The following is a 24,262-nucleotide window of genomic DNA, read 5'->3' on the forward strand; positions in this document are numbered from 1 at the left end:
ACGTAAACACCGCAAGAGTTACGTAAACACCACAAGAGCTACGTAAACACCACAAGAGCTACGTAAACACCGCAAGAGTTACGTAAACACCACAAGAGCTACGTAAATACCACAAGAGCTACGTAAAAAAAATGGGATACGACGACAGACAACAACCAGGTCCGCGAGCTCGACCACCCGATCCCGTTAGTCGCCTCTTACGACAAACACAGTCGCTTTTTACAGCAAGTACGCGTTGCTGAAGACCTATTCTACCACGGATTTTCAAGGGTCAGACCTGGTCTAATGGTTAAAGTTCTTGACTACTCTTCAGGAGGTTGTAAGTTCGAATCCCGTCATTCAAATGAAGAAGTTTCATTACCTGTCTTCGAGTTTAGAATAGTGGACCTTTGAAACACTATTCCAAACGGCATCTGTTTCTCTACGCCACGTCATACTCGGTCTTACGAGTAAAAAGTCAAACTTCATACCCAGTATGAGGTCTAATAATAAGAGTGAGTGAGTTGGATTTAACGCCGCTTTTAACATTATACCAGTTATATCGCGGCGTGTCAGCTGAATGTGGGAGGAAAGTCCGAAGCGATGCAGGTCTGAGACGTCTACCATTTCGGTGAAACCCACGAGCACGGGTATGGTGCTGACAAACCTAGAAACATAATTGGGGCGAACCAGGATTCGAATCCACAATCATAGGTTTCTGGCGTGCCCAAAGGATGTAATTCTGCACAGCGAATCGCGGCGCCTTAGAGGACTGGGCCACCCGTGCCCCCTTATTATAATAAACAGTGAAACATCGTATGAGGTTATTACGAATAAACTAGTAAGGCTCAAAACAGTGGTCAATATCCATGATAGGTTTATACACGTGCTTCAGCGTGGTGCAGGACCAAGGCCCTAGCAACTCCCAGGAGACAAGTTGCCGACCACAGACATCCATCCATCTCCGTGACCAACGTTCCATAACTTCGCCCGATCTGTGACCTCCCCGTATTGCCGGGTTTATTTGTACCATCCTTCCTGACTATACAAACGTCTATAACCCACTGAATAATTCTAATTTCCAAACGATACCGTCTGTTATGGCCACAGCTGGATCATGTCTAGCAACCTGAATTCAAAGGCGCTCAAAACCGTTCCTGGTGGGTTTTGTGTGAACACTGATGTGTCGGTCACAATCGCCCAAACTCCCTATCTATGGATTCAAGGCACAAGCCGACGAGTGAACACTCTATCACAGAAGGGCTTACAGTCACACATCTCCAATGGGTCATAGGGTCAGTACACCGGCCCGCCCTTGTCCATGCTTTCCTCGATACCAGAATCTCTGTCCTCCTCCTCTTGGAGATTCAGCACCCTTGGTAGCCGCACCCGTGGAGTCGCCACGATCGACCACTTCTGCTCCTCCCCCCTGGCAAACATCGCAAACAGCACTCCCCCGATGAGGAACAGGGCCGCGGTGATGAAGAACACTATCCGCCATTGTGAAGCTGTTGGCTGGAATGCAATTCAATCAGTGTAGATGTGGCCGATTTTATTTTATTGCAGCATGTATTTTGTAAATATTTTAGTTAAGTCTTTTACTTGCCTTGTTTCTGTATCAGCCAGTTTCTATCTGCCTGTATACTTACGTTGCTGTTAGTAAGAGACCCGTATACTTATGTTGCTGTAAGTAAGAGACTCGTATACTTACGTTGTTGTTAGTAAGAGACTCGTATACTTACCTGGTTAGTAAGAGACTCGTATACGTATGTTGTTAGTAAGAATATCGTATAATTTCGTTGTTGTTAGTAAGAGACTCGGATACTTACGTTGCGGTTAGTAAGAGACTCATATACTTATGTTGCTGTAAGTAAGAGACTCGTATACTTACGTTGTTGTTAGTAAGAGACTCGTATACTTACCTGGTTTGTAAGAGACTCGTATACGTATGTTGTTAGTAAGAATATCGTATAATTTCGTTGTTGTTAGTAAGAGACTCGGATACTTACGTTGCGGTTAGTAAGAGTCTCATATACTTATGTTGCTGTAAGTAAGAGACTCGTATACTTACGTTGTTGTTAGTATGAGACTCGTATACTTACCTGGTTTGAAAGAGACCCGTACACTAACGTTGCTGTTAGTAAGTGACTCGTATACTTACGTTGTTATTAGTAAGAGTCTCGTATACTTACGTTTTTATTAGTAAGAGCGCCAACCACACTCGGGCCAATAAAACCAGTAGTTGTGCCAAAACAATTGGTGATTCCCATGAGAACACCTACAATACGAAAATAGGTAATAGATGTTGTAGTACATTAAATGATGCAGCAATCTTTATAGACAAAAAAACCGCACGTTGACTTAAAATTGGCTGTTCCCTAAAACAGAAATTGACCAATCCGCAAAGCCGTGCATACAAGATGTAGCTTAAGCTTCGCTCATTACATCATAGACGGGGATTTATTTCCTCCATTGTCGCAACGTTTGAAGTCCATTGCCTTTTTACAAATAAGACGAGAATTTTGTTAGGGACGGCTGAAAATCTTTCTGCCTCCATTCCTTCTCCCCATCCCCCAGGATCACTCACTCACGCAACCACTCAATTCGCCGTGCAGGGTTGCGTCCCTTGGACACACCAGAAACCTATGATTCTGGGTTCGAATCCCGGTTCGCCCCGTTTATGTTTCTAGGTTTGTCAGCACCATACTCGTTGGTTTCACCGAAATGGTAAATGTCTAAGACCTGCATCACTGCGGGCTTTCTTCCCACATTAAGCTGGCACACCGTGATATAACTGGAATATTGTTAAAAGCGGCGTTAAACCCCACTCACTCACTTTACCTGCGAAATGTGGAGCAATGTCGAGATGATTGACGCTGTACCCGGCCATGGTAAACCCCGTAAACCCGACCCCGAGACATAACAGCGACACTGCCAGCGTCGGGTGGCAGCCAGAGAACCCGATACCGACCATGATACCCGCCGGGATCAGCAAACCTGTTAACAAACGGGTGGGTCACTGTTTACAATTGGGTGGGTCACTGTTTACAATCGGGTTATCAGAGGAGTAAAGTGTGGCCATCTTAGGACGATGTTTGAGAGAACTTATCACCCATAATACAATACTACACCCCGATTTCCTCTGGCGATTCATTAATGTGTTGCATATTTTTATGTTTAACACCGAAATCAATCAACAATATTTCAGCTAAATGGCGGCGGTCATTAAAATAATTGAATCTTGAACAGAATTATGATTGATTTCATGAGCAGCGATCCCCCGAGGTAAGGGAGTTAACTGGACTTTAACAGTCATTTAACTCCCTAGGCTCGAGAAGATGACATGATCCATGAAGTCGCCTGCTTGTAGTCGCCTGAAGAATAGTTTGCTGGTGATCTGACCTATGCTAACCCGGAGGCATTAATGTACAAGGTATCAAATGAGTCATTAGACTGAGTTGGAAGGTTGGCTAGGTTTGTCTTGTGACGGTTTTAGGTCACGTGTTACAACAGGTATTCCAGCCCTTGGATATCGTTCGATTGCTTCCCGGGCCCGGCCACGTTGGCATAAAGCTCAACCATCACGTCGTTTGTCTGCTTACTCAAATTGTATCATGTATATCGAGTTTATCAAATTTAATCTTCGTCTAGACCTATAGAGAGATCGGACGCCCTACCTTAGAGAACAGTTCCCTTTAATATGACACGCACGTTATATATATACTACTCAAAGTTTGCTAAGGATCACCACTCCAAAAGGCAATACGGCAAATGTTTAAACAGCCACAGACAATATTGCGCGAACATGTGACAGACAACATGTGACCAATAATCAGTCAGATCATCCGTAAGCATGAGTGTATCTGACCAAAACGTCAATAAATCAGGAAAACAATTTCATTGTCAAAAAAACCCTCCCAGTAGCGATTCACGTGATGCGATCACAGCCTGGCACCGTCGTCCCATGCCTGTATGATTATTCCACTCTTCAGTAAGAACATTGCCGAGTTCCTGTAGAGTTGCCGAAAGGACAGGATGTCGCGAGAAGGTGGTCTGCAGCTCGTTCCACATGTGTTCCATGGGGTTGAGGTCTTGTGAACGGGCTGGCCACTCCATGCAAACAATGTTATCCTGCTCTAAGTAGGCATCAGCGGCCCTGGCACGATGGGGTCACGCGTTATTTGTCCATGAAGATGAAGTCCTGTCCGAATGCACTTTCATACGGTCTCGCGTACTCATCTAGAAAGACTTCCCTGTAGCGCACACTTGTCACCGTGCCCCGCTGTAGGACATGACAATCGGTTCTTCTAGCTCTTGAATTCAACCCCAAATCATGATTCATCCCTCTCCATAGCGGTCATATTCGGCTACGTTTGGACTCTGAAATCGTTCTCTTTGTCTACGCCACACTCGGGCACGACAATCTGTATGGCAAGCCGTTTTCACATTTATTACGGAATTACAGATATCTTCAATTGATTTAAAGATATCTTGAAATGAATTGAAGATATCTTGAAAAGAATTGAACATATCTTGAATGGAATTGAAGATATCTTAAATGCAGATAATTGTAGATATCTGCAATAAAATTTAAGATATCTTCAATTGTTTAAAAGATATCCTGAAATGAAATGAAGATATCTTGAAATGAATTGCTGATATCTTAAATTCGATTATTGATATCAAAATATGATTGAAAGATATGAAAATGTCATGTTTTGTTATGATGTCATTAATTCAATTCCTGATATCTTGAAAATAAATACAGATATCAATAATTAATTATTGATATCCTCAATTGTTGCCATTATTAAAGATGTTACATTAATAATGTTAATCAAATTAGATAACTGATATCAATAATTGATATAAAGATATCATCACAATTATCAATGATATCTTTAATTGAATCTTTGATATCAGTAACGGTCAGAATTAATGATATATTGAATTGAATTAAAGATATCTCTAATTGAATTAAAGATATCTCTAATTGAATTAAAGATATCTGTAATGCATTTGTGGATATGTGTAACTTATTTCAAGTTATATTGAATTGAATTTAAGATATCTTGAATTTATTTCTAATATATATTTATGTACTTTTGGATGGTAATTGTTTAATGATATCTTAAATACATTTAGAGATATCACAAACTAATTTGTTGATATCACCATAATATTTTAAGATATCAGTAATTGTATTATGGAGATCAGAAACGAATTTAAGATATCTTTAATTATTTTTAGATATATTAAAAACATTATTGATATCTTTAAATAAAATACCGATATCTTTAAAACAATTGAAGATATCTGTAATTCTGTAATAAATGTGAAAACGGCTTGCCATAGATCTGTGAAGTCTAGACAGTATATCGTTTACCCAGTGAAATGTGCTGGACCTTAGCCCAGCTCTACCAATTGACGTGATCTTCAGCGCAGTCAAAATATGCCTGCCTGTGATGGCGGATCAGTGGGATGAAAATGCATGCCCTCTGTGACCGGGGGACCAAACTCAAAGAGACGATTACGAACTGTCTCAGTAGAAACACTAACGTCACTGGCGTTCCGCGGGTCATTTCTGAGTGTGGTGGCAATCATGAAGTGATGACGTCTTGCTGCAATCAAGAGAAACCTGTCTTCCAGCTGTGCGCGGAACGCTGTCTATCATCTGCAAGTAGCTTGGTAGCTGATCCAAATGTCTGGTATCGATTCCATGCCCTGCTGATCCCACTCTAGCTGACACCAAAGACGTTTGCAACATGACTTTGTGCTCACCCAGTTTCAAGAATGCCTACGCGTCTACCTAATTCTTCGGTCGTCCAACAACGTCTTTGACGCTGAGCAGGCATAAGTGCATTCATATGTTGCAATCCTCAGTAGCAAATGTCGTTGTGCTCTCTGATAATGATGTGCAACGATTCTGCCATGATACATCCAAACACATGTTTTCAGGCACCTCGTGCACATCGTGTCCATGACAGCAATGCCCCTGTCCGTTCATCACGAAACTGAGGTCCTATAGGGGTTAACCAATCATTCTGTACCGGGGGATTTCAATCTTTATGAACTGATAACGTCAAGACTTGATCCTTAGCAAACTTCGAGGAGTAAAATAAATTATCTGCCTTGTAACCTAACTCCCTCACCGGATACCTAAAGAGTTTTTTCAGTTACCAAATTATTTCACGTATACTCACATATCGTCACATATTTCATACATAGCCACATATCTCACGTATACTCATATATTTCATATATACCCACATATCTCACATATACTCATATACCTCACATTATCTCACTTGTTTGATATTTTCTCACACAACCCATATATCTCACATTATCTCACTTATACGAGATCTCACATATAATCACACACCTAACATTATCTCACATGTTTGACATTATTTTACATATACTCAAATATGTCACATACACTTACGTATACTCACATATCTCACACAAACTCATATATCTCACACATACTCACATATCTTACATATACTCACATTTGTCACACATACATATCTGACATAACATCACATATCTGACATCCCACATGTTCTCATATACCTCACATTATCTCAAATATCTCACATATATTCACGCATACTCACATATACTCACATATCTCACACATACTCACATATCTGATATTACCTCACATAAATGATAGCTCACATGTTCTCATATATCTCACATTATCTCTAACATATTCACATGTCTCCCCTCTACCCAAACATCTTACATTAACGCACATATACTCATATTATCTCACATACACCATATACTCGTCAGTGTCAGTGTCTTACCTATGGAGGGGGCACGGGTGGCCCAGTCGTCTACGGCGCCGCGGTTCTCTGCGCAGAGTTGCGTCCATTGGGAACGCCAGAAACCAATGATGGTGGGTTCGAATCCCGGTTCGTCCCGATTATGATTCTAGGTTTGTAAGCACCATACCCGTGCTCGTGGGTTTCCCTGAAGGGGTAAAAGTCTGAGGCCTGCGTAACTTCGGGCTTTCTTCCCACATAAAGCTGACACGCGGCGATATAACTGGAATACTGTTAAAAGCGGCGTTCAACTCAACCCACTTACTCACTCTTACCTATGGAATTCATCAGTTTCCTTGTGTTTTGTGTCGAAAGTAAACCCTTCCGCCTTATAACGTCGGCTATTTGCCCACAGATGGTGTTGATGAACCACAGAGTTATATACGGCAATGAGGACAACAGGCCATTCTGACAACAACGAAACACTGTGTTACACAGAGGGCAAATACATACTTGTTTCTTGCATATTAGGAAACACCACGCCACTCACGGACGAATGTTTCTTACCGATTAGGAAACTCCATAGTCTCCAATAAGCAATATTTTAAACTGTCGAGCAAAATATAGTATATATACACTTGAAAACTGGACTTCAACCCAAAATTACAATTGTTATCAAAACGTCACTAGGCTGAAAATAGTCGCCGAAACATTCCACAAACACAACTATGATACCGGTATGATATACATCACCACGGAATAACCATTTCTTGTTTGTTTCATTATTTCACCATCATACCTCGTCATTATTTTCGTTATACTTCGTTTCGCCTGGCAGTTTCATACTACGCTTTACGGCTTCATAATGTTTTTTTTTCAGTTAAATCGGTAAATATAATTTTGATTTATTTTCACAAAATATAATTTGTTCGCTGAGGCCTGAAAGTGTTAACATTATCAATACCATCTCGGAATACATGGTGTGGATTCAACCATGAAAACCTCTACAGGCATTCTTCGCCACTCGTATCAGTGTAGGATACATAAAGACCAAAAAAACAACATCAGCAGTTTCACAATGTCTTCGCCATTCGCGTCATTGCAGCATGGACAACAACAACAACAACAAATGTCAAAACGAAACAGCGAATTCCTGACTACTTCGTCAAGTACACAGTAAAATATGTATTTAAGAAATGCAGCATAGAATACAGAAAGTGGCGAGCGGTAATTGTTCCACCTACCTGTTCAATATTAAACCTTAGGACCTGTTTCATGTATTGGGGGAGACAGGTCATGATTGTGAAGCTCCCCCAGTCCTGGGCGACATGAGCCGCCACGATAGCCCACACAGCCCTCGACGTGAATATTTGCCTCCAGGGGGGAGATAACTGCTGTGGAATACAATGGACATGCGTCACCCCACTAGACTACAGTACGATTTCATTAACCCGCCCTCCTTTACATCGACATATCGTCGATATATATATACACATGATCACAGCATAATTCGTCCCGCCACTATTGTCTAAATCGACCAATGACATTAAAATCAAATCATGTACACCAATCCGATACCTCACAGTGTGAAAATCTGGCAACCCTTCCTTGAAAGACGCGTCAGGTGAACCCTTCGTAAAATGTGACCGCACATCTAACTGAAGAAAGTGTGTTTTTTCCCCTTTTTCAAACTATCCTGCTTCATCCTGATTTCAACAAAATAAAAAGATGCCATGATGCTCAGAAACGACATGGATATCAACAACAATATAAGTAACGGTCATTATTATTTACATGCGAAAATGGTCGTTTAACTTCGTAACAGAAATCAGATATTAATGAGATTGAAAATCGACATGCCGCTTGTCTATAATACGTTTAATTCGATATTGTGTCAATGGTGCATGGGACTTCGAGTAAACGAGGTCTTGCTGTTGGTTATCACAACACTATGATATATTTCAGGGAATTATTAATGTAGAACGCTTCAATAATTCGCCCGTGGTTCTGAAAGAAAAGGCAAATATGCATGGTCATATGGGGACTACGGCAACACGTGGAATCAATAACATTTCTGAAGCGTGAGCGATTGTTGTTTTACCCCGCAGTCGGCAATATTGCAGCTATACCAGGGTGTCCAGAGTCTAGACAAACAACAAGTTGTGAATAAATAATGCTAAACCCAACTCACACATCCACTGAATGAATATTGTTCTATTAAGAGCCTTACCTCATGCTTCCTCCCTATGGATGCCTCAATGTAAATTCTCTCTGATAAAGCGATGCGTGGGTGTTGAGTGGGTGTGTCGTGCACGAAGATGAACCACATTATCGACCACAGACATCCCACACCACCGAAAACGTAGAATACCGACGGCCAACCACCAGCAAACCCGTACTTGCACAGGTAGCCAGTGCCCAGCATCGCAACAACCGTACCTATCTGCGCACCTGAAAACATAAAATAAGTAATTATTATGATAATGATGATTCGAAAGCATAAAGTGTTGATACTAAGAATTGTAATGATGAAAAGAGTCGTCACATAAAGTGAGTGAGTGAGTATGGTTTTACGCCGCTTTTAGCAATATCCCAGCAATATCACGGCGGGGCACACCAGAAATGGGCTTCACACATTGTACCCATGTCGGGAATCGAACCCGGGTCTTCGGCGTGACAAGCGAACGCTTTAACCACTAGGCTATCCGACCGCCCCTCGTCACATAAAGACAATCATTGCGGCAAAATCTATGCCCTACAATATCCAACATTATACAACTGTTGTTATCATTGTTTGTTGATTAACGCCGCACTCAGCAATATTCCAGCTATATGACGGCGGTCTGTAAAATAATCAAGTCTGGACCAGACCAGTGATTGACATCATGAACATCGATCTACGCAATTGGGATATGATGACATGTACCAACTTAGTCCGTGATCCTGACCACCCGATCCCGTTAACCGCCTCTTAAGACAACATGGGTTGCAGAGGACCAAGTCTAGACAGTCAGGCATTTCTCCCACACTGACACAGCGTGATATAACTGAAATACTGTTCAAAGCTGCGTTAAATCCAACTCCTTCACTCACAGTAGTCGGGTGTCTCGCGATGCCTTCTAGATGATTGTCTCCGGACTCTTTGACAACCATTAGTGTTACTGATATAACTATGCACTTGATTGTTTCACAGCCACCACCCTCTCTCACAGAATGCATGTTGTTTTGCGCTACATACCTGCGTAGGTGACAGTGATGAGTTTACTTCTCTCCATGACAGGCGCCCACTTCCCCCACAACGAGTGCATCGCAGGGTAAACCACGCCCTGCAATGTGAAATATGTATGTGAGCTATGTCCTGTTCATATATGTATGTGAGCTATGTCCTGTCCATATATGTATGTGAGCTATGTCCTGTTCATATATGTATGTGATCCTTATCCTATTCGTACCTGTATGTTAGCTATGTCCTATTCATACCTCTGATGGCGATAAGCCATGTACACTCCTAAAATATGCCCTGCACAACTCTGATGGCGATAAGCCATGTACACACCTGAAATATGCCCTGCACAACTCTGACGGCGATAAGCCATGTACACACGTGGAATATGACCTGTACACACCTGAAATATGCCCTGCACAACTCTGATGGCGATAAGCCATGTACACACCTAAAATATGCCCTGCACAACTCTGGTGGCGATAAGCCATGTACACACCTGAAATATGCCCTGCACAACTCTGATGGCGATAAGCCATGTACACACGTGGGATATGACCTGTACACACCTGAAATATGCCCTTCACAACTCTGATGGCGATAAGCCATGTACACACCTGAAATATGCCCTGCACAACTCTGATGGCGATAAGCCATGTACACACCTGAAATATGCCCTGCACAACTCTGATGGCGATAAGCCATGTACACACCTGAAATATGCCCTGCACAACTCTGATGGCGATAAGCCATGTACACACCTGAAATATGCCCTGCACAACTCTGATGGCGATAAGCCATGTACACACGTGGAATTTGACCTGTACACACCTGAAATATGCCCTGCACAACTCTGATGGCGATAAGCCATGTACACACCTGAAATATGCCCTGCACAACTCTGATGGCGATAAGCCATGTACACACGTGGAATATGACCTGTACACACCTGAAATATGCCCTGCACAACTCTGATGGCGATAAGCCAGGAGATGTGGAACCTGACCGCCACTGGGATGAGGAGCGAGAGGAGAGAGGGGACGAGAATTCCAGCTCCGAATAACAACTTCCCGCCAACCTTCCCCGCCAGCCACCCCCCGGGGAGCTGTGTGATGCAGTAGCCGTAGTAGAACGCCCCCAGCACGTACCCCTGTGTCTGCTCGTTCCACAGGAATTCCCCTCTCTGAAGAAGAATACACATGCAACAAGAATGCAATATACAGTCGGGGACATAAATGTTGACGACACACATCATATACAAGAACGTTCATGTCTGTAAAACTTAACACCAAAACACATCCGATAGTTTGCAGGTGCTGCACGCAGTAGCGCCACAGGCGTGCGTAGGATGCCATTCCTGATTTTGACACTTTCAAGCAAGGTCCATTAATCTGTGTGGGCCATTATTTCTGTCAAATTTATTCTTACAATACAGCTGTGATATACTAGCGACGTGGCCTCTGTAACGGGCACAACGTCTACGGACTACTGGTATGCTGTAAACTCGCAGAAGTCAGCGTGCAGTGTCCAATACGTTCAATGTCTCACAGTCTTTGATTAGTAGAACATAGGTACCAACAAACCTAAAATGTTGACGATCAACCCCGATAAGGGCGTACAAGATCAACGACATATGTACAAAATCAGGTTTGAAATCGTGCTCAAACGGCGAATCAAATGGCTGCAAACTTTCAACAGCTCATCTCCATGCTGAACGGCCACGTGTTGTGCCGCCCTTTACAATCATCATATGCCAACAGACATCAATGATGTGCACAACGTGGAAACTGGGGTAATTTTCGGTGGTCAGGTTCGCCTTGCACTGTCTTGATAGGCGTGGTCGTGTCTGGCGACGTCGAAATGAAAGTCAAGCCAACTTCAGCCAGAGACCTCATGACAGATATGGCAGTGGATCGGTGACGGGTGTCGGGTGGCATCACTATGGTGTAGCAAGGAAGGGTCACTGAACAGTACTGTCTCCCGATAGATTGTGCGTGTGACGAGCTTGTTTGATTTAATAAGGTTTTGGTCCCGAAAGGGTCTCGTTATTTTTTATGAATGAAAAACAGGTTCGTGATACATGTTCAGGTTTCATGTGTGACCTTGGCGAGGTCACGGTTCTGCGATCAAAACGAGGTCAACCACCTGTCTCTTCGCCCCGTGGGAATAACATGTATCTTACCTCTGACTCTGGGATGTTAGATGTATTTCTGTAAGAGTCGCCAGGACATTCGTCATCTACGGAAATGTTCTGTCCAAGCTCGCTTGATGCATTGACCATGGCAACCAGCGCCACACTCAGATTGACTCGAATAGCGAACAGATTGATGAAGCCTAGGAAGGACCACATGGCCAAGGCATGGCGGGCGGTCACACCCCTGCATAGTAATGAACCTGAAAGTCGAAATATTCATTCGAAGTTTTACACAGAAAGACGTTAAAAAATTGAAAGGTTTTACTTGTTGTTACCCTGCCTGGCGTTCGGCGTTAAAGGAATAAAACGAGGACTGGTCATCTTTCCGAGGCAAGAGAGTTAACTGACTATAAAAGTCCAGTTTCCACCCTTGCCGAACTAGGCTGGTATCATGGAGTTAGATTTTGACTGGACCAACGAGTCTATGCATAGGCCAATCAAAATCGCGCAACGAAATTGAAATCCGGTTCGTAAACTTTCGTGCAGATTTCGGTCGATTGCAGGATTTGCAAAGCATGTGCACCGCCAACTCGTTGTCATCAGATATTTTCCAAACATTTTTTATGGTTTTGATCGCGTGATTTGATGCACTTCGCGATCTAAGACCCGTTTTATCACAATATAGATCTTGATTATGGATCAGATCTTCTGTGACTGGGCGCCACCGTTTTGTTTGAAACAAATGCAAGTAATGGAATCTGATAGGTCCACAGGAGAGGCTTAGGTGGGACATAACTCGTAATAACCACTGGTGGCGCTACGATTGAGCCAAGGAATTCCAGCCAAGTTCGGTAAGGGTGGAAACTCGACTTTTAATGTCAGTTAACTCTCGTGCCTAGGGAAGATGAGGACTGGTCGGCTCGGGGTCAGTATACTGTGTCTGAGAAGAGTATCCATGTCGGTACGTTATCTAAATAGGCCTGCTCTAAGAAAACGGCTTTATTTCGAATTAGTACAAGCATCCCTATACACACGTGCATGCACGTGGCTATATAAGTGCAATAATCTCGAGCGTGACTACCTCATTTCAACTAATCTATTCATCTTTCTTTTAATACTGACGAGGATCAAATATTTTGTGGGTGAGTAAGTTTGGTGAATAGGTGGAATAGGTCTTCAGCAACGCATGCGCGCCCAAAGAGGCGACTAACTTGTCTGCATAGGTGACTTGAAGGGATCGGGTGGCCAGGTTCGCTGAGCGAGTTAAAATTTCCCGTCGCATCGGCATTACGTCAGCCATATAGCGCCGAGGACGAGGATAGAAATCTTAATAAGAAGTTGTATTGTGTTTTCGTCGATTTTAGCAAAGCTTTCGATACAGTATGGAGGTGTGGTCTGTGGACAAAAATGATAAAGTCTAATATCAAAGGAAAATGTTTTAATGTCATGTATAATATGTATCAAAATATCAAATCTTGTGTTTCACATAATAACAAGGTGTCAGGTTTCTTCCCATGTCAAATTGGTGTAAGACAAGGTGAACATTTGTCACCTTTCCTGTTTGCTTTGTACCTTAATGACCTTGAACAATTTTTATCTGAAAATGACTTTGAAGGACTGCATAATGTAAATAACCTTTTAATAGATTCACTTGAACTGTACATAAAACTTTTTTCTCATTTTGTATGCCGATGATACAGTTTTAATGGCCGAAAGCCCAGAAGATTTAAGAAAGTGTCTCACTATATTTGAAGAATATTGTACTATCTGGAAACTTAAAGTCAATGTTGACAAAACGAAAGTTGCTATTTTTGCCAAGCGCTCCACAAATAGAGTCTTCAATTTTATGTTAAATGGCTTGATTCTTCATGTTGTTAAAGAATATGTTTACCTTGGTATTTTATTTACAAACACTGGTAGATTCTGTAAGGCACTAAAGAGACTGACAGATCAGGCATCTAGAGCAATGTACGCTGTATTTCGAAAATTAGAATATTAGAAATTCTTATTGACTGCCAACTGAAATTATTTGATAAACTTGTTCAGCCAGTATCGTTATATGGATCTGAGGTGTGGGGTTTTGAAAATGCTGTTGTCATTGAACGTGTACATCTTAAATTTTGTAAATATATTCTCAAGTTAAAACAGTCAACATCCGTTTACATGGTATATGGTGAACTAGGGAGGTATCCGCTCAGCATTTTCATTAATATAAGAATGATTTCATATTGGTGCAAGCTAACATCATCACAAACTAGCCTTTCTAGTATAGTATATAAACTTATGTTTCAAATGTCCATGGCAAATCCAGATTACCATTTCCCACTATTAAAAGAAGTAAAATGCATTCTTCAAAATATAGGCTTTAATTACATTTGGCTGTCTCAAACCTTTATTAGTGCCGCATGGTTGAAACAAAATGTGAAACATGTTCTCATTGATAATTTTTTTGCAAAGATGGCGAGAAACAAAGGAAAATTCATCTAAAGGTTACTATTATAACATGTTTAAAGAGTTACCATCTCTAGAACCTTATTTACTAGAACTACCAATCACCTTACGCATCTCTCTTGCTCGTTTTAGAACAGCAAATCATAGATTACCCATTGAAACAGGAAGGTGGTATAATATTGTGAGAGAGGAAAGAAAATGTACATTGTGTAAAATTTGTATATGGGATGAAATGCACTTTTTATTAGAATGTTTAAAACTCTCAGAAATTAGAAACAAGTTTTTTCTTCAATACTACTGTATGTATCCTTCTGCCGTAAAATTCTCTCATTTGATGTCCATTACTTATAAGCCAACTCTATTTAAACTGGCAAGTTATATAAGATCATGTATGGAAATGTTCCACTGACATGTTTTCTTCATTGTATCTAATTCCTGTGTCCAATTACATCTCTGTATCACTGCTGTGATTTACGAGAATAAACATCATTCATTCATTCAGGACAGGTTGATATATATACAATTGAGTCCTGAATACAAAGTTATATCTAAAAATAAATTTGTCAAACGTATTTTGGCATTGCAATATTATTTATATAGTTTAAAACTCTGGCTATAAGCCACATGTAGCCAAAGCCGCCTCGGTGGCCTTACGATACCCCAGCAGGATTTACGTCATCACGTCAGGTACTGGACCAGGTGGTTGTGCACAATACTAAAAAATGCTCAGCAAGGAGTTAGTTTAAAACATTGGTTGATGATAGTTATATTGACTATGATAGGAATTACATGTAACAAAGGAGAACAATAACTTTACTGTATTTTAACCTCAGGGGCAGAGCTTCAGTAATCTTTGTTGATAGAAGCATCACACCAAATTTAAAAACTAGAAACTAGTTATTTACATACATATTAAAATTTATGTGTGCCAAATTTTGAAAACAGATTTTCACACAGAGGTTTGAAAGCACAATTGTATGCTGGGTTTGACTGATTTGAGTGCAATTTAGTTGTGTATTTCAGCGATAGTTTGATTGTATGTTGTTCGAGGGAAGGTTCATCATCACTCACATACAAACTGTCCACAGGAGACGTGCTAACAGTTCCAAGAGAGAGCCTTAAGCCTTGGCGGTATATAGTGTCTTCGTTTTCTTAGTTGTTGTCGCAGGCTCCACCATACACAATAAACCTATAATCTAGTTCAGAGCGTATCAATGACCTGTACAAGTGAAGGAGAGTTGTCTTATCCCCTCCTCACTCGGAATATAACAACTCGGTAGCGTCCAGGCACTTTGCCTTTAGATATGTGATGTGTGGTAAGAATGACGGTCATATATGTGGTCCAGGAATTTGGCCTCCTCTACTACCTTGATTAGGAGTACCATCTAAAAATAATTCTGATTTTTGTGGGGTTTATGTTTACAACAAAAGTCAATGCAGTTTGTTTGGGATTTAGAAATCTTGAGGCCATTTTCGTTGGCGCATTTTTTAATTTTGTTAAGACAAAGCTGTAACTGTCTTTCTATTGTATCCGTACTCTTATCAGGACACGGATTGTGGTAATCATCCATAAAAAATGAACCATTAACACAATTTTTCCAGTCTTTGGTGAGACTACTAATTTTGATGCTAATATGATGCCTCGAGGAATGCCCTGATCTTGATCGAGATGGTCAGACAGGGTAGAGCCCGCTAGTACTTGATATGGGTGTTTAAAAACTGAGATATGAAGTGAGGTAATTTGCCCCTCAATTCAAATTCTTTTGAAATACCATGTATCCACTTTGCATCATATGCCTTCTCTAGGTCGAAACAGACTGACACAGAATATTTTTCGTTGACAGTTGTTTGATAACTGATTCTAACGCACCAAATGGCCAATGGTACTTCTGTCTTTCCAGAAACCACACAGTATAATACTCAGGAGCTTATTGGTCTCAAAGTACCAGACTAATCGATTTTTCACTGTTGTTTTACAAACACAGCTGGTTAATTATATGGGACGGTAATTCCCCTAGGGCACCATGTAATTCATGGCACCATGCAAGTAATTCAGTGAAACTGTTTCATTGTAGTCCTCAGTACTTTACCAGAGATAAAATTAACCTCTTTCTTTTCCTGTTCTTTTTGGTATCTCTGGGATTGGGGGTTCTAGTCGGATCACGAGGAATGGTTTGCCAAAATGTCTCTAACTTTGTTGGAAAATTCCGACTTAGTTGTTAATAGAGATTTTGCCATTAATCTTTTGAATCATTTTTCACATCTTGGACATGTGTGTGCGAGAATTGATTTTAAATACATAGTTCCTCCAGGATTGACGTTTATTTTGTTTAAAAGTAGCTATCGCCTTGGCGCTCGTGATTGTAAGGTTATTCAGATTGTGCACGGTTTGCTATCGGCGGAAATATTTCTCAGCTTTCTTCCTATTTTTCCTATCTTGTTTACAATCATGATCAAACCATGGTTTACGTGTATGAGGGTTTGCAGAAGACTTGCAGCATATAATTAATCTGAAAATAGTTGTATAGGTTCAGGAACATTCCTGAAATTGTCAGATGTTAGTTTTCTGTATTTAGTGTTTGTAATATAGACCAATTGGTCTTTGTAAAGTTCCACCTTGTTGAAGGCAGTTTATCAGCAGGATTGATAGTTGTAAGTATTGTTGGATAATGGCCACTTCCACAAAGATCATCCTGTACCGACCATTCAAATTCGTTAAAAATATTTGAATCCTAAAGTGAAAGATCAAGGACCAGTGGCAGGGTGCAGATAAGTATTAGATCCACCATTGAAGATACATAAATCATTGATAAACTTTATCAGAGATAACATCTTCAAGGATTCATCCCTTATAATTTGTATCAGTACAACCCACATAGGGGATTATTACCCTTTATATCGCTCATGATTATACAAGGCTTCGAGAGCTGATCATACAAAGTCTGAAGATCTGATTGGCGGATAGTCGAGGGAGGTGGAAGATACAGTGAATATAATGTAAACACTATGCACCACTAGTGCAATGGTTACAGTAGGACGGGAGACTGAACAGGGTAAGAAATAGTAGAAGGTGTTGAAGTAAGACCTACAACCCTCTTCTTAGCTTCTTTAAAGGAGATCTTTTGTTCCTGCTTGATTCTCATGATTTGTGGATGAGCAGGTTTTGGAAGAGGCTATATTGTTTCCACCACCGTTTCAACACTTTCCTTCCTGCAGCCAGTGCCCTCGTGCTCGTCACCACAGCAGTAGCAAACAGACATGGCAGGACTTGGATCCACGTCTAAACAGTTGGCAGGTGTAGCACCGGAGTGGAATGGGGATGTACACCTCCACTCCGATGCTACAAAACCTGCTTTAATCGATTGTGGAATCTTTGAAGGGGCAAAAGTGAAGAGATAGTTGTTGGTTGGTTCAACCTCACCATCCTTCTTGACAGTAAATCGCTTCACAGCTTTGACAGATTGTTGGACATGTCCTTGAACGATTAGATCATCGGTCATGTCGGACAGACAGCGTGCTCTGTCCCGTACAATTCCCTTACATGAGATCAGTGCCCTGAGACAGCAACCTTAATGTTGACAAACTCTTTTGATTTGAGTCGATTTACGGATGCAGTTTCTTTGAACATTTTGCCAGGAGAGAACCGGATCGAAGCTTGGTGACATTTGTAACCTCTCTGCAGATACCAGCGATACCTTTGGAGATTGCAAATGGATTGACTTTGATTGGTTCTTTGTCATATGTTTCAATTACCAAACAAGAGGACCAGATGGAATGGATTTGTCAAACGATGTGTTGTCAGTATCTATGTGTCTCCGTTTTGCACCGTGGTGTTGGGAAGACATGTCGAAAAAAAGGATTCAGTACCCCTTTTCCCCACCCTCCAGCGAGGGCAGTCTTATGAGGGAGCGGATCTCCAAGCTGCAACTTCGAGGATATAGGGGTGTTAGACTAGAGCAAATGTGACAGGAACATGTTTGGCTATCCACCGAATAATATATAGCATAACATTATTTCAAACGATAACCCTTTTCCCTTTACCCTTATGCAGCTTCAACGGCACACGCCACACTAATCTTGTCTAACTGTTGACCATTTGTTGTGTACACGTTACAAGAATTATAGGTCAGTAAGGCGATATAGTTCATATCATCAAAAATATTATAAATCTGATTTAGCAAATTGTATGATACCTTGTGATCTTATTAATTTTGTTTATAAATGTGAAAAATATATGAACTAATTATTAAATCAATAAGATAACAAGATAACATTGTTATCTTATTAATCTTATTGTTCTTACATGTACATATATATGCTCTCTGCCTCATGGCATTCATTCACCTGATGAAGGAGTAAGCATATACTCCGAAACGTTGTGTTCCTCATAATCAGGAAGTTGACATCAATACATTCCCTTCCTCAAATAAAAATATACAACACTATCGGTTTTGAAACATTTACTGCAATCAACACACAACGAATGTCACTGATATACTTCCATATACAAATATGGAAACGTCATAGAACAAACCAGATGACGTTCAATATATGACGTCACCCAACAACGGGCGAGATAATGGCCCGTCGTCAACCAATATGAGGGCATTTTCAAGTTACACTGACCCGCTCATTTCTGATAACATGCAGGCGGTTTAATGATAATTCTTTCCATTTTAGCTATAAAGTGAAATAACCGTGGTCAGGGAACATCAACAAACTTGTCATTACATAACTAATTCCGGTGTTTTTGTTGAGATATGTATAAACTGGTTTAGTCAAACGTTAATACATGATCCAACATAAAAACACTGGAAATATATAGTAACAAGCGCTTAATTGTAAAGGAGCCACTGTGAGATAGGAGATTCAGAGATGGGAAATCTAGACTTGCTTCATTTGAGGCTACATCATTACCGTGAAGGCTAGGCGGAAGCGAAACTAATTTGGTTCAGACACTGGGACGGATTAGTTAATATCTGCAGGACAACTACGTTGTTAATGACCCTCCACAATGATAACAGGTTGTTGTTGGTGTAATGTGTTATCATGATAGCCTACAAATGCTATCTGCAGAAACGAGTTAGTATTTCAAGGACTTCTCGAACTTTCATGTTTTATAGTGACTCTCAAAAGAAAATAATTCTTTCGTGACATTGGGGGCGCAGTGTGCTCAGCCGTCTAATACCCCATTTACATGCCCCTCTATGCATATGTGTGTATATGTGTGTATATGTGTGCATATGTGTGTATATGTTCATACGTGTGTAGAAATACATACGTGAGTATACTTGTCATGTGAACGCGTTTACTCATGTGTGTATATTTACACCAGGAGCAAGTTTGCATCATGTCTGGAGCAGGTGCAAATGTAAATGAAAATTGGCACTGTGTGTACATGTTGCAATGTGAACGTTCATGTCAACGTAAGAGGATGATCTAATTAATATCTATTCTTTTAGAAAACACCCAAAAAATTGTCAACAGTTGCCAACTTTTATGCGTATATACAGAGTTGAGCGGACGGTTTTTTCTTTTGGTTTCAAGGAGTCAAAACTTTGTGTACAAATGAAATCAAACACATGTTGCTTCACGCGAAACTTTTCGGTAGAAGTAACTCTCTTCTCATTCAACTTTGATTGGAAAACAACCTGTTTTGTGTTGAAATTCGTGAACAGATTGACGAATATGTGTGCCTTACACAATTTACATACTTTATTTACACACCTATGATGATTTTCATGTGAACGTATAGTAAATTTACATATACGCACGTATGTATTTCCACACATGTGTAAAATTACTGACGTGAGTAAATGTTGTGCATATGAACGGGGTATAATACCCCATTCACATGTACAACATTTACTTACGTAAGTAATTTTGCGCATGCGTGACTATACATAGGTGTGTATATGTAAAGAAATGCAACGCGTTCATATGAAAATTAACTATGAAAATAAGGTATGGAAAGGATATAAGATACACATCGTCAAGAGTCTGTTTCATCCAAAGGAAGTTACCTAACACAAATCTTCGCATGAAGCAGCATCTGTTTGATTATTGACTACTCCTTGTAACTCAAAGAAAACACCGTCCGCCCAGCTCTGGGTATCCTTCATAAGTGTTGGTGTTGCTGTACGCTGAATAGCGTCAACTTCAGAATACAGAACTGTTCATAATTTGTTCGGTGTTGGCAAGCCAACAGATATTATAATATGATCATACTCTCACGACATAAACGTTCACATTACAAGACATACATACAGTGCACATCTGCATATACATTTGCACATGATGCAAATTTGCTTCTGGTGTACATGTATACAAACACACATGAGTAAGCGCGTTCACATGACAAGTATTTACACCCGTATGCAAGTATACACACAAATGTATAGAGATACATGTGAGGCGCCTCAACTCGCTGTGCAAAGTTGCCTCCCTTAGAAGAGAGCAAGAAACAAGTCATCGTTGGCTCAAATCCCGGTTTCGTCCTGATTATGTTTTTAGGTTTGTCAGCATCTTTCCCGTGTTAATTGGTTTCAATAGTGGCCAGACCCGTGAAGATTCCGGGGTAGAATAGGTCTTCGGCAACCCATGCTTGCCGTAAAAGGTGACTATGCTTGTCATTAAAGGCGACTAACGGGATCGGGTGGTCAGGCTCGATGACCTGGTTGATACATGTCATCGATCCCAATAGCGTGGATCGATGCTCATGATATCAATGACTGGATTGTCTGGTCCAGACTCGATTATTTACAGACCGCCATCATATAGCTGGAATATTGCTGAGTGCGGCGTTAAACAACAAACCAACCAAATCAATAGTGGCCAATATCCCAAGTTGACCGAATGTTTGTCAAATCAAAATGGTAATTTCTCGACTGTGGGACACGTACGGTCAAACGGATGAGCTACAATAAGACCATGGCATGACAGGCCTTAAATAACGAGACTAAGACAAGATCGTCTCATTACATTAATTGCACTACGCCATGCATAGAAATCTGCACATGGTATCAATAGAAAATTCCGTATAATGTTAATTGTCATGCAAAACCAAGCACGGGGCATGCTGGTCCGACACCTCGTCAGTATACGGTCTTGTGATGGAGGAATGTAGTGTTCACACGGCCGATGATGTCGGTGAAGCGTATCTTATGAATGTAGAGTAACTCCAGATATGACATCGCTTATGCCAAGTCATGTGATTGATTGACACAACTGTATCAGTGACGGTACCTATAAATATGCTCCTGTGACCTTGCTGGTGTCAATTCACGTGACTAATTGAAAGTCTGTGTCAGTAAAGGTACTACCAAATATACGACTACTAAAGACTCACTGACATATATAGTACTGATGTTCACATTTCTTCAGTGACCAAAGCACGAGACCGAGGAAATTATGGTTGTTAACCCGAAGTATGAAATGAGCTATCGTCTCACGAACTAAACATCACCTAAACACAACATCCCCATAATCCAAACGTGTTTAGAATTTATATGTGTTCAGAATTTAAACATGTTTAGAATTTATATTTGTTCAAAATGTCAACTGTTTTAAAGTTAAGACATGTTTAGAATTTAAATATGTTTAAAATTTAAACTATTTTAAAGTTCAGACATGTTTAGAATTTAAACCTGTTTTAATAAAGTGCATATCATTAGTCAATAAGTCAAATATGAAGACGTATTATGTATATTGATATTAGATGTACAATCAGATTCACAATTAACACAAATACAACCAGGACTGAAAACGAACTTGGTACAATAGTAACGGGTAACTGGTACGTGTTACGACGTGTACAATAACGGGTAACTGGTATGAGTTACGAAGTGTACTGGAATGGATCACTAGTATGTGTTACGATGTGTACAGTTACGGTTAACTGGTATGTGTTACGACGTGTACAGTAACGGATAACTAGTATGTGTTACGATGTGTACAGTTGCGGGTAACTGGTATGTGTTACGAAGTGTACAGTAACGGATAACTGGTATGTGTTACGAAGTGTACAGTTACGGGTAACTGGTATGTGTTACGACGTGTACAGTAACGGATAACTGGTATGTGTTACGAAGTGTACAGTAACGGATAACTGGTATGTGTTACGAAGTGTACAGTTACGGGTAACTGGTATGTGTTACGAAGTGTACAGTAACGGATAACTGGTATGTGTTACGGAGTGTACAGTTACGGGTAACTGGTATGTGTTACGATGTATACTGGAATGGATCACTGGTATGTAACGTTGTGTATAGTTACGGGTAACTGGTATGTGTTACGAAGTCTACTGGAATGGATCACTGGTATGTAACGATGTGTATAGTTACGGGTAACTGGTATGTGTTACGAAGTGTACAGTTACGGGTAACTGGTATGTGTTACGAAGTGTACTGGAATGAATCACTGGTATGTAACGATGTGTATATCTACGGGTAACTAGTATATGTTACGAAGTGTACAGTAACTGATGACTAGTTTGTGTCACGAAGTGTACAGTAAAGGATGACAAGTATATGTTCCGACGTGTACAGTAATGGATGACTGGTACGTGTTACGAAGTGTACAGTAACGGATGACTAGAATATGTTACGAAGTGTACAGTAACGGATGACTAGAATGTGTTAGTAAGTGTACAGTAACGGATGACTATTATATGTTACGAGGTGTACAGTAACGGATGACTGGTACGTGTTACAAAGTGTACAGTAACGGATGACTGGTATGTGTTGCGAAGTGTACAGTAACGGATGACTGGTATGTGATACGAAGAGTACAGTAACGGATGACTGGGATGTGATACAAAGAGTACAGTAACGGATGACTGGTATGTGATACGAAGAGTACAGTTAACTGCATATACGCAACCACGTGTTTGATATTACGCCTTGCCCTTACCAGATTCTTTGTCATCCGAAGATATTTGTCTCTGAAGCAGAGGCCCCCGTTCCTCCTCCATGCTGAAAATGAAACATACACGAATCTCAACTATCAAAGTCTTGTTATATCATTCGAAACAATGAGCATGGTGTTACAGGTACGTTTAGCACAGTCACGTCCATTGGTCGTTATCCATTTGGACTTGTACATCCCATGTGACAGATAGAGACATATCGGGAAAAGATAGTGGTGAGAACTTGTGACGAGCGTGTTACCGCTTCAGGGATCCGAGGAGAACAGGACCTCAGTACGCCAGATGTGTTTGTGCGTGCGCGCGTTCGTGTGCTTACCATTCACCCGTTACAATCGATGGGGTTTCTGGGGAAAAAGAGTCCGAAGTACATTATGATTCGCATTATGATGGATAGGGATGCGTTACACAATAGATAGAAAATTAATACAAATGAAAAGTGCATAAAGGTGAGCCAGAAGTTTAACAGTCACATCCTACCGGGTACCCATTCACTGCTGTGTGACCAGCGGCATATTTCGAACAAAGTCACTTGCCTAGGGAGACATCACATGTGCTACATGTGATTCGGTGTGGGGAAGGATTGTAGTCCTAGAAAGCTCTCAGGAGTTAAACTGCCGAACACTGACAAAAAGTACAAAATAATTGACTCTAAATTACACATGATTGTCTCACTTACAAGGATATTGTGCTGTACCACAATATTGTCGAGCTGAGAAATTGACCTTGGCACTCGCTTATTTAACACTGGGTTGTCGGTGGCACGGATGTGGAGA

At 40.8% G+C, this 24,262-nt stretch overlaps 1 protein-coding gene and 1 pseudogene across 1 annotated transcript; one reads left to right on the top strand and one right to left on the bottom strand.

The window, feature by feature from the left end:
• Positions 1 to 993: 993 nt before the first annotated feature.
• Positions 994 to 23,637, bottom strand: LOC139462734 (sialin-like). The gene is made up of 10 exons (XM_071244535.1): positions 23,474 to 23,637; positions 12,161 to 12,372; positions 10,928 to 11,161; positions 9,994 to 10,081; positions 8,986 to 9,206; positions 8,000 to 8,149; positions 7,091 to 7,223; positions 2,821 to 2,976; positions 2,172 to 2,257; positions 994 to 1,494 (listed from the first exon to the last, which is right to left on the bottom strand). Exons 1-10 carry the CDS (start codon positions 23,532 to 23,534, stop codon positions 1,276 to 1,278), a joined length of 1,560 nt encoding a protein of 519 aa, XP_071100636.1. The 5' UTR covers positions 23,535 to 23,637; the 3' UTR covers positions 994 to 1,275.
• Positions 13,959 to 14,972, top strand: LOC139462718 (uncharacterized; annotated as a pseudogene).
• Positions 23,638 to 24,262: the final 625 nt, after the last annotated feature.

Source organism: Haliotis cracherodii, unplaced genomic scaffold (genome assembly GCF_022045235.1).
Source record: "Haliotis cracherodii isolate W230 unplaced genomic scaffold, xgHalCrac1.p SCAF_1, whole genome shotgun sequence".
Lineage (NCBI taxonomy): Eukaryota > Metazoa > Mollusca > Gastropoda > Lepetellida > Haliotidae > Haliotis > Haliotis cracherodii.

What these genes read in the sequence shown, in the direction of transcription:
- LOC139462734 (XM_071244535.1), bottom strand. Translation starts at nt 23,534, where the DNA reads ATGGAGGAGGAACGGGGGCCTCTGCTTCAGAGACAAATATCTTCGGAT. An exon ending in TTCGGATGACAAAGAATCTG is followed by an intron (nt 12,373 to 23,473) that starts GTAAGGGCAAGG and finishes TTCGACTTTCAG; the next exon opens with GTTCATTACTATGCAGGGGT. An exon ending in TTGTGCAGGGCATATTTCAG is followed by an intron (nt 10,082 to 10,927) that starts GTGTGTACAGGT and finishes TTCACATTGCAG; the next exon opens with GGCGTGGTTTACCCTGCGAT.